Genomic DNA, 14,861 nt, shown 5'->3' on the forward strand with positions numbered 1-14,861 from the left:
CCACACGCTCGCTCATCCACTCCCTTACTTTCTCACTCGCACACTCAGTCACTCACCCACACACTCGCCCGCTCACCCACTCACTCAACCACTCGCTTACTCGCTCAATCACACGCCCACCCACTCAGTCACTCACCCGCTCACCCACTCACTCAACCACTCGCTTACTCGCTCAATCACACGCCCACCCACTCAGTCACTTACCCGCCCACACGCTCGCTCACTCACCCACCCAGTCACTCACCCACATGCTCGCACACTTACAGTGAGGGAAAAAAGTATTTGATCCCCTGTTGATTTTGTACGTTTACCCACTGACAAAGAAATGATCAGTCTATAATTTTAATGGTAGGTGTATTTGAACAGTGAGAGACAATATCAACAAATAAATCCAGAAAAACGCATGTCAAAAATGTTATAAATTGATTTGCATTTTAATGAGGGAAATACGTATTTGACCCCTCTGCAAAACATGACTTAGTACTTGGTGGCAAAACCCTTGTTGGCAATCACAGAGGTCAGACGTTTCTTGTAGTTGGCCACCAGGTTTGCACACATCTCAGGAGGGATTTTGTCCCACTCCTCTTTGCAGATCTTCTCCAAGTCATTAAGGTTTCGAGGCTGACGTTTGGCAACTCAAACCTTCAGCTCCCTTCACAGATTTTCTATGGGATTAAGGTCTGGAGACTGGCGAGGCCACTCCAGGACCTTAATGTGCTTCTCCTTGAGCCACTCCTTTGTTGACTTGGCCGTGTGTTTTGGGTCATTGTCATGCTGGAATACCCATCCACGACCCATTTTCAATGCCCTGGCTGAGGGAAGGAGGTTCTCACCCAAGATTTGACGTTACACGGCCCCGTCTATCGTCCCATTTATGCGGTGAAGTTGTCCTGTCCCCTTAGCAGAAAAACACCCCCAAAGCATAATGTTTCCACCTCCACGTTTGACGGTGGGGATGGTGTGCTTGGGGTCATAGGAAGCATTCCTCCTCCTCCAAACACGGCGAGTTGAGTTGATGCCAAAGAGCTCCATTTTGGTCTCATCTGACCACGACACTTTCACCCAATTGTCCTCTGAATCATTCAGATGTTCATTGGCAAACTTCAGACGGGTATGTATATGTGCTTTCTTGAGCAGGGGGACCTTGCGGATGTTGCAGGATTTCAGTCCTTCACAGCGTAGTGTGTTACCAATTGTTTTCTTGGCGACTATGGTCCCAGCTGCCTTGAGATCATTGACAAGATCCTCCCGTGTAGTTCTGGGCTGATTCCTCACCGTTCTCATGATCATTGCAACTCCACGAGGTGAGATCTTGCATGGAGCCCCAGGCCGAGGGAGATTGACAGTTCTTTTGTGTTTCTTCCATTTGCGAATAATCGCACCAACTGTTGTCACCTTCTCACCAAGCTGCTTGGCAATGGTCTTGTAGCCCATTCCAGCCTTGTGTAGGTCTACAATCTTGTCCCTGACATCCTTGGAGAGCTCTTTGGGTCTTGGCCATGGTGGAGAGTTTGGAATCTGATTGATTGATTGCTTCTGTGGACAGGTGTCTTTTATACAGGTAACAAGCTGAGATTAGGAGCACTCCCTTTAAGAGTGTGCTCCTAATCTCAGCTCGCTACCTGTATAAAAGACACCTGGGAGCCAGAAATCTTTCTGATTGAGAGGGGGTCAAATACTTATTTCCCTCATTAAAATGCAAATCAATTTATAACATTTTTGACATGCGTTTTTCTGGATTTTGTTGTTGTTATTCTGTCTCTCACTGTTCAAATAAACCTACCATTAAAATTATAGACTGATCATTTATTTGTCAGTGGGCAAACGTACAAAATCAGCAGGGGATCAAATACTTTTTTCCCTCACTGTATCACTCAACCACTTTACTTTCTCACTCGCCCCCTCGCTCCGCCACCAACCTGCTGCTGCTGGAGGTTGGTGGGCCACCAGGTGATGGGGATGGTCTCGTCGAGGCCGGCCTCCTCCACGCGCAGCGGCGTCTTCACGTTGCAGAACACCACGAAGCGCATCACGTCGAACGTGCGCGCGTCAAGGATCCGTAAACCGTCATCTGGGCACTCCCCCCCTCACCCGCCTCTAGGTCGACTCAGCCTCAAATGGAGCACCTGGTGCGGTGTGATAAAGGTCTCCGCTGGGGAGAGAAAGGCGGCCGGGCGAGGTGCCTGTCACGCACCGCCTCGTGTGCCACCGTGTCGGCCTTCGTAGGCGCTGCTACTCGCTAACAGCACTTGCCCCAACAGTCCGTGTGGCTTGCATTTGGGATCTTTGTGTGTGTGTGTGTGTTTATATGTGTGTGTTTATATGTGTGTGTATGTGTGTGCATGTAAGTGTGTGTGTATAGTGGGGAGGGGTAGTATAGCGGTTAGAGCGCTGCGCTATGAACCTGGCAACCCGGGTTCGATTCATGCTCAAGGCCAACACCAGTCACGATTATCTGAACCGGTCCCTGGCCTCCCCTAGGTCGACTCAGCCTCAAATAAGTACCTGGTGCGGTGTGTAAACATCGCCACTGGGGAGACAAAGACGGTCGGGCGTGGTGCTGGCCACCCACCCCCTCGTGTACCATTCCGGCCTTCATAGGTGCTCCCTAACATCACTTGTCCTTACAGTCTGTTAAGGCTATACAAGGGATCTTTTTGTTTGTTTGTGTGTGTATGTGTGTGTATGTGGGTGTGTATGTAAAACATACAAAACAACCCCCTACCTCCTCGCGGTGCCAGACGGGCAACTCTGTCGTGGACAGTGTTGTGGGGGGAGGTCCAATTTCGATTGGCTCCTCCCCTCATGGCATCTGTGTCCACCACAGGGGCTAAACGGGGGCTCTGGACGGGTGCGAGGGGCTAGTAACCCCTCCACCTTTAATTAATTACCACTAAACCGCGGATTAAGTATATAACTAATAAGCTTGTGCCGGAGGCCTCGGGGGGCCAGGCGTCTATGACGTCTCCTGGCCAAACCCCAATTGACGGAGCCAGGAGATTGAACATCTACCCTCAGGGCTCCTCCAGAAACAACGAAAAACCACTACGGGTGGCCACGTGGAATGTTAGAACGCTCACTGCAGAGGAGAGGCTGCCACTCCTCTGTCGGGAGCTGGACCGGTACCGCCTGGATCTATGTGGCATTCAGGAGGTCCGGTGGACCGGTTCTGGCTCCTGCAACCATGAGGGGTGGATATAGTCCTCTAGTCGGGGCAGCAGACTGCCAAACAACAGGGTGTGGCTTTTCTTTTGAACAAAAGAATGAAGGGGGCGTGGGAGCGTGGTGGTGAGGTGTGGGAAGCTGTAAGCCCCAGGCTACTTTGGGCTCGCCTTCCCATCAACCGGAGGCGAGGAATGGTGGTCGTGGTTACTTATGCCCCCACCGAAGATGAACATCCGTGGAGGGATGCAGGCAAAGCCGATGAGTCAGATGCCTTCTATGACCTCCTGTCACAGGTGCTGGCTAAAGTGGCCCCTCGGGATAGAGTCATCATGTTGGGTGACTTCAATGCCCGAGTTGGTCATGATGCTGGCACCTGGTCTGGAGTGATTGGAGGGCATGGGCCAGATCAGGTCAATAACAACGGTAGGAGGCTGCTAGATGTTTGTGCAGCCCATGGGCTTGTAATTACAACACGCTGTTCCGACATCGGCGCATCCACACAACATCATGGATGCATGCCGGGTCCAAGCAAGAACATCTGCTGGACTACATAGTGATGGACCATCGGATGCAAGCCCATGTCCTTGAAACCAGGACCTACCGTGGAGCTGATCTGCCCTCTGACCATCGACTTGTCATCTGTAAGATGCGCCTGCCATTCTTCCGCTCCGGTGGTGGGTGTACACCCAGGACCCCATTCCAACCTAAAGTGGCCTGGTCTCAGTTATCTGATGAAAGTTGCAAGCGAGAATTTCATCATCGCTTGCGGCTGGGATTGGCATGTCGAGGGTAAATGGGCGAGGTTTAGGACTGTGACTCATGCAGCTGCAATGGCTGTTTTGGGTACACGGTCTAGACCTCCCCAGAGACCCTGGCTGACAGAGGAAGTGTTCAGGATGGTTGAGAAAAAGCGACAGGCCCACTATCATCGGCTACAGAATGCCACGTCAGAGAATGAGGAGGCTTACCGCAGCCTTCGCTCGGAGGTTCGGAGAGTCGTGAGGCGCTGCAAGGATGGGTGGTGGTCGCAGGTTGCTGAGGAGATGGAGTCTGCCTCAGTGGCCCGTGATCACAAATCTCTATTTAACTCCATCAAAAAAATAACCTGCAGCGCTACACCTATTACCATCATTAGGGGAAAAAACGGTGATGCAATCTCCGACCCCCAGGAACAGGTTTGCAGATTTGCTGAGCATTTCTGTGAGGTCCTGGGAGAGAGAAAATCCCTCAGCCAGGAAAACATCGTGGCACAAAGTGAGGATGACCCTGCTGAGGCTGCGGTGCCTCAAATATTGGAAGAAGTCACCCCCTGTGAGTGGCTGGCTGAGGTGCCATCTGTTGAGGAAGTACTGAAGGCGATCTGGAGTCTGACACCAGGAAAGGCAGCGGGGAGAGATGATCTCCCAAGCGAAATGCTGAGGGAGGGTGGCGTTTGTGCACAGACTGCCCTATATGACATTATAACAACAGTCTGGACCACTGGACGGGTTCCGCAGGATTGGAAGGATGCCCTGGTGGTCCCCCTTTTTAAGAAGGGAGACCGCACAGACTGTAACAACTACAGGGGCATCTCACTCCTCAGTGTGCCGGGAAAGGTCCTGGCAAGGATTATTCAACATCGCCTTGCCAGGCACGCTGAGGAGAGGCTTGCGGAGCCCCAATGCGGTTTCAGGAAAGGGCGGTCCTGCACAGATGCCATATTTTCTGTCCGTCTGCTACAGCAGAGGTGTAGGGAATTCCAACAAGACCTACATCTCTGCTTTATTGACCCGGTCAAGGCCTATGATACCATCAGTGGGCCTGGGCTCTGGGTTGTTCTTCGTGCTTTTGGAGTACCTGACCCTCTGCTCACGATCATTAAGGACCTTCATGATGGTGAGCGGGCCCCGGTAAAACTACGTGGCCGGGAGTCAGAGCCATTCCCTGTACACCTTGGGGTGCGACAGGGATGTCCTCTGGCTCCCACATTATTTAACATCTATTTTGACCACGTAGTTTGTGAAGCCTTCAATAGCTGTACCGGGGGAATGTCCATGTGGTACAGATATAATGGGAGGCTGATCGATGCCCGGGTGCGGTCAAGGGATGGCTCCCTATTGCTCAACCACGTTATGTATGCTGATGATTTGGTAATAGCTGCTCATTCAGAGGAGGAGTTAGAGACGCTTCTGCTGAGACTGGAGCGTGCCACTAAGAGGTGGGGCCTTACCATCAGCCCCACCAAAACTAAGCACCTGCCTAGGTATTTTGGACCATCGGACACTCCACCCCCACAACTCCCAATCGGTGATGGGGCAGTTGTGGAACGAGTGGAGAGTTTCCCATACCTGGGCAGTGTTCTTAAGACCAGCTCCAGTTTGACAGCAGAGGTCTCACTCCGAATCAGTCGAGCGGCAATATCTTTTCATCGGTTGCGTAACGCTGTGTGGAAGCTACCTGGTCTGTCGCTCCGCACTAAGCTTCAGGTCTTCTCGGCCACGGTCATTCCCTCCCTTCTCTACGCTTGCGAAACGTGGACCCCCCTAATGGAACATCTTCGCCTGTTAGAAACATTTAGGCTGGCCTGCCTACGATCCATCCTGGGTTTAACCAGACTGGATTGTGTGAGGAGCTCACAAATCCTTGAAATATCTGGGCAAGGTCCCATCGGTGAGCTCCTCCGGCGGGCAAGGCTGCGATGGCTGGGTCATGAAGCCCGCATGCCCAGCCACCGCATGCCAAAACAGCTTTTGTTTGGCCGGATTGAGGGGGCTAAACGGGCGCGGCACGGGCTAGAGAAGAGATGGATTGATGTGGTACAGGAGGACGTGGAGCTGAGTGGACTTGCCGATGACTGGTACCAGCGGTGTCAAGCTCGGCCTCTGTGGAGGAGGCTCGTGAAGGACGCTACTGGGCAGTTGGAGGTAGTCGCCCTCCAACAACGGAGGGCAGAGGAGCGACGCTCACAACAACGAGCGGAGCGCCGGGTGGCTAAAGCACAGCAGGTTGGCACAGTAGGGGGCACAGGTGGTGCATCAGCCAGCCATCTCAGTCAGTCGACCCGTGGCACCTGGGTCTGCCCCGTGACCTCCTGCCAGCGGGCGTTCGACACTTCACGTGGCCTCAAGGTGCACATGGCCTGGCACAAGCGTCGTGGTGACGTCACCGCCACTTAGTGGCGAATGGCGGTTGTTGTATGTATGTGTTTGTGTGTTGATCACGACACCGGCAGAGTTGATGCAAACACACTGAGCTGACCGGTGTGTCGTGGCTAGCGTGGTGCGGCGTGCGCGGCGTGGTGTGGCGTTCCGTGGCGCGGTGTGGTGCTAGAGGTGCAGTGTGGTGTGGAGTCCATGGCACAGTGTGGTGTTTCGTGGCAGGGTGTGGGGTCGTGGCGAAGTGTGGTGTTACGTGCATGCCATGACACGGAGAGGTGTGGCATAAGTAGCATTGTCCGGTTACGTGTGTGCCGTGTCGCGGTGTGGCGTGAGTGGCGCGGTGTGCCGCGGTGCCGTGTGGGATGGCGTGCGTGGCACCGTGTGGTTGGGTGTGTGTGGCGTGAGTGGTGCGGTGTGCCGCGGTGCCGTGTGGGATGGCGTGTGTGGCACGGTGTGGTTGGGTGTGTGTGGCGGCGTGCGCTAGTGAGGGATATAGGACGTTGCCGAGGAGGAATTTCCGTGACTTCTCGTGCTTGAGGATGGCGAGGACGAGGCGCAGGTGCTGGATCTGTAACAGTGGTGAAACAACATCTGAAAAGTGCGGTGTAATCAGGGGCGTCTCAAACCCGGACTCGAACCCAGGCTCTCAGCGGCACCGAATTTGAACGTCGCCGGGGTCAGAACGCGATATAAATATTAATTATATCCCGATAGAGATCAAATCACGTACAACATTCTGACCCAAGATTAGCGCTCAATAGAGACACATTTGCCAATGCGATTTGTAACTTTGAACCTGGCCCGTGTATCGGGAGTTACATTTTAATGTGCAATTTAACCGGGGGACCGTGTGTTGTTGTCCTGGTGTGGTCTGGGACTGTCGTTGTCGTTGTTTTGCTGCCTTGCCCCAAGCTTGCATTTGGTGTTGGCAAACCGGCAGGAATTTATTTGCGAGTGCAATTTTGCACTCCGTGTATACTTTCATTATTTTTAGTGACTTGCTTGCCTCTTCTCTATCGGTTTTCTTGTTGAGGTAACTCGCTGACAGCTGCGAGAAAGAGCTCCCGAGCTCATCGGGTCCCCACCTGCGCTCTAAAAAACTGATTTTTCATTCCGAGTTTACGATTAGTCCAACGGGCTCTGCGAGCGCGAGCCCCGGACTCGCGGCGGCGATGCCGGCGCTGGGGGTACCTGGGGCGTCATGTCGGGCGTCACGGGGGAGAAGCGGAAGGCTCGCAGCAGCGTCATCATCAGCTGCTTCAGGCAGCTGTGCACCTCAAACTCCTGCGGGCGGCGGGGAACGTGGGAGCTGAGAGTCGCGCGCCGTCGCCCCCACCCCCCAACAATTTCGCGTCTCGGCACGGCCGTCCGTTTGTCTTTGTAGCCGATGGCGGAGGCCGACACCGCCCGGCACGGGCTTCGGTCCGCCAGCAGGGGCCGATGGCCGTGGTGTTTGGCGCTCCCAATTAGGCGGCACGCCGGCGTCGGTCGTCGAAACGCGCGAGCGCGACGCCACGCGGCCTGCTGCTCGTTTCAAAACGACGGCCGCGGGGGATCCGCGGCCGTCGGCCGTGCAGCGAGCGGCGCTCGCGAGCGGCGCTCGCTGCACGGCCCGGGGCACGCCGCGCTTCGTTTGCCGGGGCGGCCGTGGTGTGCTCGAACCGCGGCCGCCCCCGGCCGTGTCGCCAGCGCCTCAAGAAGAGAATCGAAGGTGTGGCGGGAGGGAGGCACGAGGAGGGGGGGGGGGGGCGTGGAGGAGGGTCACGAGTTGAGCACCAGGACACAGACACGCACACGAGCAGCGCGCGAGCACAGATGCGCCGACAACGATCGCGATGGCGGCCCGGAGGAACGCGCGGAGGAGGCGCCGGCAGGAAAGCACCGCGGGGGGCCGGGTCCGCGAGACCGCTACTCCATCACCAAGCCTGCGGCTCCCGGCCTTTGCCAATCCCCGCTCGCCAGCGTGGTGAAGTACGGTCGCTTGAACAACCGTGACCCCGCACGGCACGGTGAGGCCCTCTTCCGGCAGCGGCCCGAGCGAGCGGACCTGCCGCACGTGGAGGCGTTGCCGATGTCAAACGGCGAATGGCGACTCTCGATCGCCGCGCAAGTCGAGTGAATCGTTACGCCCCGACAACATCGTCGTCGTCCACGATCGATCCACTGCTGGATGAAGGCCTGCCCAAGTCGTCCGCCCACCTCCCCCCCCACGACAACGATGCGCCGAGACGGCGGCGGTGAAACACAAACGGTAACGGGGGGGCGAGAGCGAGAGGCGCACCTCCAGCAGGGCCCACAGCAGGTCCAGCGTGTGCAAGATGGCCGGCGTCTCCGTGGCGACGGAGCCCGAGGCCCGCGTCTGCAGGCTGAGCAGGAACTTGAGGAGCACCTCGTCCACCACGTAGGCCTTGGCCTGCCGCGGGGGAGGGAAGGCGGGCGCGGGGCGGCCGACCAATATCATTCATAATGAAGGTTATTCTTTTATTTTTCGAGGATTGCATCTCACGGAAACTTGGCCAGGCACGGTGGCGGCGCCAGGGACAAACGAACCCAGCCAAGCCGAGGGCCCCAAGCAGCTCAATGGGCCCCAAGTTTATGATGGTGGCAGCGGTCCGTCAAATCTCGGCTTACAAATTCTGCTCGTAAAAAATAAATAAATCACACGGCGGGCAAAGCAACCTCACTCACTCTCCCGCTCCCTCCCCCTCTTTCCCCGCCCCCCCCTCTCCAAACTCTATCCCCACGCCCCCCTATCTCCCAGCCCCCCTGCTATCTCTCCCCACGCCCCCCCCTCTCCCCCCGCCCCCCCCCTCTCCAAACTCTATCCCCACGCCCCCGCCTCTCCCCCCCACCGTGTAGAGGAGTGCACGCACCAGCAGCGGTGCGAGCTTGTGGAAGATGTGCACGGCGGTGAGGAGGAAGGTGGTGGCGGCGTCTCCTCGCGACAGACTCCGCGAGTCCTCGCGCGACACCACCCTCCCGTCCTGGGGGGTGGGGGGGGGGGCAGAGGGGGGAGGGGCGGGGGGGATTGGGGGGGGGTCGCCCAACGCTCCGCCGAGCAGCAGCTCACACCGAGTGACGGTGACGTCACCACGGCGTTTGCGCCGGGCTCGGTGTACTTTGACTTTTGAAGTGTGGAAGACTCTCTGGCTGGCAGGAGGCCACGGGACAGACCCAGGCGCTATGGGATGACTGATCGAGACGATTGGCAGACGCACCACCACCTGTGTGTGCTCTCTTCCGATTGTGCCAAATCGGCGCACGCACGACAAAGATCCCCCGTGTAGCCTGACAGACTGTTGGGGCAAGTGCTGTTCGCGAGCGCCTATGAGGACCAGCACGGCACACGAGGCAGTGGGTGGCCAAGCACCACCACGCCCGGCCACCTTTGTCTCCCCTTTGGCGATATTCACACACCGCACCAGGTACTCATTCGGCCCGGGACCCGTTCAGATGATCGTCACCGGTGTTGGCCGAGTCCGTAGTGCACCGCACTAAACGCTCGCTGCAGGACACACCTAGCAATCTCAACCGTTCGCCAACGTGGCAGTGACATCACCACCAAGCTTGCGCCAGGCTAGGTGCGTGCACCGCACACAGACACACGCACAGGGGGCGAGGGAGCGCCACTCACCCTGGGGTCGATCCACGTCTCCATGGCGACCTGGAAGTATCCCATGAGCCTCTGGGCCTGCATGAGGTCGGTGGTCGGGGGGTCCTGCAGGGGCCGGTAACCCTCCACGGGGTACGTGGACGCGGGGTCAAGGACTCGTCCCGTCAACGCGTCCAGGGGGATCGCGACGCGCGGGGAGGCGGGCAGTGTGGCGTGGTGGGGGCGGCCGCCGCTGCCACAGAGGTTACAGCACCACGGTGGTACCCCCGTGGCGTGGGTTCGATCCTGACCCTGACACCTCTACACCCGGAGCTTACGTGGTGGCGTGATGTTAACTGCCTCTCCAGGTATACAGGAGCTCGTGGGTTCGAGCCCGATCCTGGCACCTGCTGCTGCTGCTGTATATTTGGAGTGTGCGTCTTTTCCTCTCCCCGTGGTCGCGTGGATTTTTCTCTGGGTCCTCCGTTTTTTTTCGCTCCGCATTTAGAATCAACGCCACGCGTTCAGAGTATTTGGCTGCTATAAACTGCCACGTGATGATGAAGCCACTTCATTATCATTTGTGATAGCCAGGTTGCGTCTGAAAAAGAGGTATATATGTCAGTGGGGCCTTACCTGGCAAAATAAATGTATTTTTAAACAACACCCGGGGTCCCGATCTGGGTTTCAACCACTGTGAATTTGAACGCACGTGTGTACGTACGTATGTTGAACTTCTTTCGCACCGTGTGTAGCCAACCGAGTTAATCGGAGGTGCTCGAGGAGGGGGGCGGGGGGAAAACCAAATTCACCGTATCCTCAAGTGCAGCGAGCCGACTGGTCTCATCCCGGTTACTCCCACAGAGACTCCTCACACAACTCACCTGGAGAGCCATAGAGTTACATGGAGACCCATAGACTTACAGAGAGACCTCCACAGATGTAGACCGAGACCTACGTGCTCTCACAGGCTGGGCTGTGAGAGTTGATGGTCCTAGTCTGGTTCCCAAAGAATGTATTTAAAAAAAATATAGGAACCTTAAATTTGGCTCTGCACTTAACAAGTAGCTCAGTTCCAGCTTTCAGATTCGTGAATATTGGGTAGACCAAAGGTCACTTGAAAGGATCTCAGAGGTAGCTCTGTGGTATCCACCTCTGTGGGCCGCGTGTAATTACCGGCACTGGGGAGTCAACGGCGGCCGGGAGTGGCGATGTTCGCACCGCCCCCCTTCGTACACCGCAAGGCCCACTGAGCTGTAATCGCAGCAGTTTGTCAGAAGTGACCTGGAAATAAATGGCACCTCAAACAAGTGGCTCATCACCTGACGTCGATTCTAAATGTGGAGGGAAAAACCGGAGGTCGCGGAGAAAAAAAACCACACGACCACGGGGAGAGAGAAACACTCAAACTCCAAACACTGTATACAGCGCCGGGGTTGGGGTCGAGCTTACAAACCTCCGGCATACCAAGCGTGGTGTGATGGTAAAGCAGCAGTGATGGTTATCCGAACCGACGAGGTGGTTAACATCTCGCCACCGCGGCGTTCGTAGGCGCCGACAAACAGCAGCATGCCCCCCACGCACAGACCCTTTGTCCGTGTGTGCGCGAGAGACAGACAAGAGAGGATATCTCAGCGGGCGGCTGCCAAAGTTGAAGGAGACGTTCTCGCGGAAGGAGAGGCTGATGGCGGGGAAGTAGGCGAAGCCCGGGCCCAGCCGCACATCCGGGAACGCGACGCCCATGGACAGCCCATTTCTGCGGGAGAGTGAGAAGGAGGCGACACAGGCTGGAACGTTCGCACTTGGAATCGTGCACAAAACGTGCGCTCGAGAGTAATTTTGCTGCCGCCGTAAATTTCCACGCGATGAGTGAAGCCGCTTCGTGCGAGCCGTCGTTTGTGATGGCCTAGTTGCTTCTGATAACGAGCTAGGAAAGCAGCTAAGTGGGCCTTAAGCCTGGTAAAACAAAACAACAACTTCAGTTCCGTTTATACGATTTCGAAAATGGCTCAAGCGATGGCATTAGCCGTGCGACGAGACGCTCAACGGGTGGGCCCACGAGACGGCTACCATCTCCCAACGACGTCAGGCCTCTCTGCGCGGGAACGCCGCGGCGACGTCAAACCAACCCGGGAGAGCTCGGGAGGGAGCGCGGCACAAACCTCCCGTGACACGCCGAGACCACGAACTCGCCCGGGATCCCACAAAACCAATCCGGGATCGCTGCGCGAGGCAATTCGGGTTCCGCCGCCGAGGTTCCTCAAAGTGCCGCCGCTCCGCACGCCGCCGGTTCTGCCACGACCACCGCGGCGGCTCGTCCGCGAGCGGGAGAGGAACCCTTCCCCGTTCCGATGACGTACGCGATTGGAACGGGGAAGGGTTCATCGTCATCGGAACGAAACCAGAAGGACTAGATAAAATAACGAGGCCACCTGGGAAGGCCGCGTGCGGCACAGCACGGCGCCGGCTATCGTGGCGGTCGCGTCGCTACGGCTCTCCGCGGCGAGCAGCGACGTCTTTAAAAACAGCGGCGCTGCTGCTACGCCTCTCTAAGTACAAGTGACGCCGAGCCGCTTGCACGCTCTGAGATTCGGCGGTGAACCGCCCACGCCCTGGAACTTGCAGACGTCTCGGAACGGGAAAGGTTTGAAGACGATGACGACCCAGAGCCCCGTGCCTGTGGCCACCCGAAACACACGATGGGGTACATCGACAATGACTGCGTCCTAAACTAAAATAGTTTCTTGTTGAACTGAACTATTTGTTATTTTTTTTACCAGGTAAGACCCACTGAGCTATGTAGCTCTTTGTCACAAGCGACTTTGCCACAAACGATAGCTGGACCAGGTGGCTTATCGTGTGGAAAATTTACAGCAGGAGCCAAATAACCTAAACGTGTGCTTTTCGAAATGTGGACAGAAAAGACGGAGGACCCGAAGAAAAATCCACGCGACCACGGGGAGAGAGACGCGGAAACTCCAAATATACAGCAGCAGGCGTCATCAGGGTCAGGATCGAACCCACGACTTCCTGCGTACCAGGCGAGGTAGTCAACATCTCCTAGCCACCGTGGCGCCGTGCTCTACGCGGCCCGCTCTCGGGCGGACTGGGCAGTGCGAGTCACACGGCTCACAAACTCACACCTGGACGCACAATTTACACCGAAATTGCCAGGCGATGGAAGAAGTGAGGCGATAGCCGGCACCTCACCCACGCGCCGCGCCACACATCTCTCCGCTACATCTACCCCAGGATAAACATAGAGGCGAAGATCCGCCGTGAAGCCTCGCAAGGGCTGCAGGGGCAAGTCCCCGTTGGCGAGGCCGGGAGAGGCGCTGGGCCCGGCGCCGTGAGCGGAGGTGCCGTGGCGCTCACAGGCAGAAGGAGATGGAGGCGTCGTCCAGGTCGATGAGGCACGTGACCACGTCGCCCGCCGCCCACGGCTGTACGCCGCACAACAGCACACACCCCGCATCGCACACAGAGCCACGTCACACGCCGCAGCTCGCCGCTCCACACAACGCACAACAGAGCACGCACCGCACCACACACTGCACCAAATACATAGATGGCTCCTATAGCCTGGAACAAACTGTTGGGGCAAGTGCTGTCAGCGAGCACCTATGAAGGCCGGCACAGCACACCGCACCACAAATATAAACCACAAGTACCGAGGAGAGCAGAGCGAGGGGAGAGGAGAGGAGAGGGGGAGAGGGGAGAGGAGAAGGGAGAGGCGAGAGGAGAGGGGAGGGGAGAGGAGAGGGGGAGAGGCGAGGGGAGAGGAGAGGAGAGGGGGAGAGGCGAGGGGAGAGGAGAGGAGAGGGGAGAGGGGAAAAGCGAGGGGAGAGGAGAGGAGAGGGGGAGAGGCGAGGAGAGGGGAGAGGAGAGGGGGAGAGGCGAGGGGAGAGGAGAGGAGAGAGGCGAGGGGAGAGGAGAAGGGAGAGGCGAGGGGAGAGGAGAGGAGAGAGGGAGAGGCGAGGAGAGGGGAGAGGAGAGGGGGAGAGGCGAGGGGAGAGGAGAGGGGAGAGGGGAAAGGCGAGGGGAGAGGAGAGGAGAGGGCGAGAGGCGAGGACGCCCACCTTGCCGTAGTTGGTGGTGGTGACGTTCCACTTGCGCACGCGGTTGCCGTCGTAAGCGTACGAGTTGGGGGTGTCGCCCACGCCCTCCTGCCGGCGGCGGCACAGGGGCGGGGGGGGGGGGACGAGAGAGAGAGACGCGGCACGGCGAGCGTGAGCGGCCGCCGGGGACGAAGCGGCGCGGCGCGTGGGCGGCGGGGGAGCGGGGGTGGTGGTGTGGGGGTGGTGGTGCGGGGGCGGTGGTGTGGGGGTGGTGGTGTGGGGGTGGTGGTGGGGGGGTGGTGGTGCGGGGGCGGTGGTGTGGGGGCGGTGGTGCGGGGACAGGGGAGCGGGGGCGGTGGTGCGGGCACCTCCTGGTTGAAGCGGCAGTCGAGGGTGCACCAGCCGATCTGCATGAGCCCCTTGGAGGAGAGCAGCACCTCGTACATCCACTTGCCTGCACACGCACACGGGGGAGCTTTGAGCGTCATACCATGACTCCCCTCCATCCACTCTCCCCTCTCATCCCCTCTCATCTCCCTCTCACCCTCCACCCACTCTCCCCTCTCATCTCCCTCTCACTCTCCCCTCTCATCTCCCTCTAATCATTCCTCCTCCGCTGCCCAATGTGGTCTAGAACTCCCCCAGCCATCCGTGCCGTCAGTCTCCCTGCCTCTGTTCACGTCGAGGCCCAAGGCTTTCCCTCTTTCGCTCGATCAAAGAACCGGCTGCCTCTGTTTTAAATGAACGCGCTCACCGTCCCCAAGCGGACGTTCCGAGACACAGTGAGGACCCCCCTACCTCACACGAGACACGGTGAGGACCCCGCTACCTCACACGAGACACGGTGAGGACCCCCCTACCACACACGAGACACGGTGAGGACCCCCCCACCTCACACGAGACGGTGAG

General features: G+C 57.7%; 1 protein-coding gene across 1 annotated transcript in view; it reads right to left on the bottom strand.

The window, feature by feature from the left end:
• Positions 1-14,861, bottom strand: part of RNF123 (ring finger protein 123) — an 81,154-nt gene that overhangs the window by 55,423 nt on the left and 10,870 nt on the right. The window contains exons 7-16 of the mRNA XM_032966381.2: positions 14,321-14,406; positions 13,974-14,060; positions 13,270-13,337; positions 11,525-11,650; positions 9,937-10,051; positions 9,176-9,286; positions 8,584-8,715; positions 7,494-7,586; positions 6,797-6,870; positions 1,920-2,040 (exon numbers count right to left, since the gene is read on the bottom strand). Of these exons, the coding sequence (XP_032822272.2) occupies positions 1,920-2,040; positions 6,797-6,870; positions 7,494-7,586; positions 8,584-8,715; positions 9,176-9,286; positions 9,937-10,051; positions 11,525-11,650; positions 13,270-13,337; positions 13,974-14,060; positions 14,321-14,406 (1,013 nt within the window). The remainder of the gene's footprint in view (positions 1-1,919; positions 2,041-6,796; positions 6,871-7,493; positions 7,587-8,583; positions 8,716-9,175; positions 9,287-9,936; positions 10,052-11,524; positions 11,651-13,269; positions 13,338-13,973; positions 14,061-14,320; positions 14,407-14,861) is intronic.

Source organism: Petromyzon marinus, chromosome 36, assembly GCF_048934315.1.
Source record: "Petromyzon marinus isolate PM22_M1 ecotype Great Lakes invasive population chromosome 36, UKy_Petmar_22M1.pri1.0, whole genome shotgun sequence".
Lineage (NCBI taxonomy): Eukaryota > Metazoa > Chordata > Hyperoartia > Petromyzontiformes > Petromyzontidae > Petromyzon > Petromyzon marinus.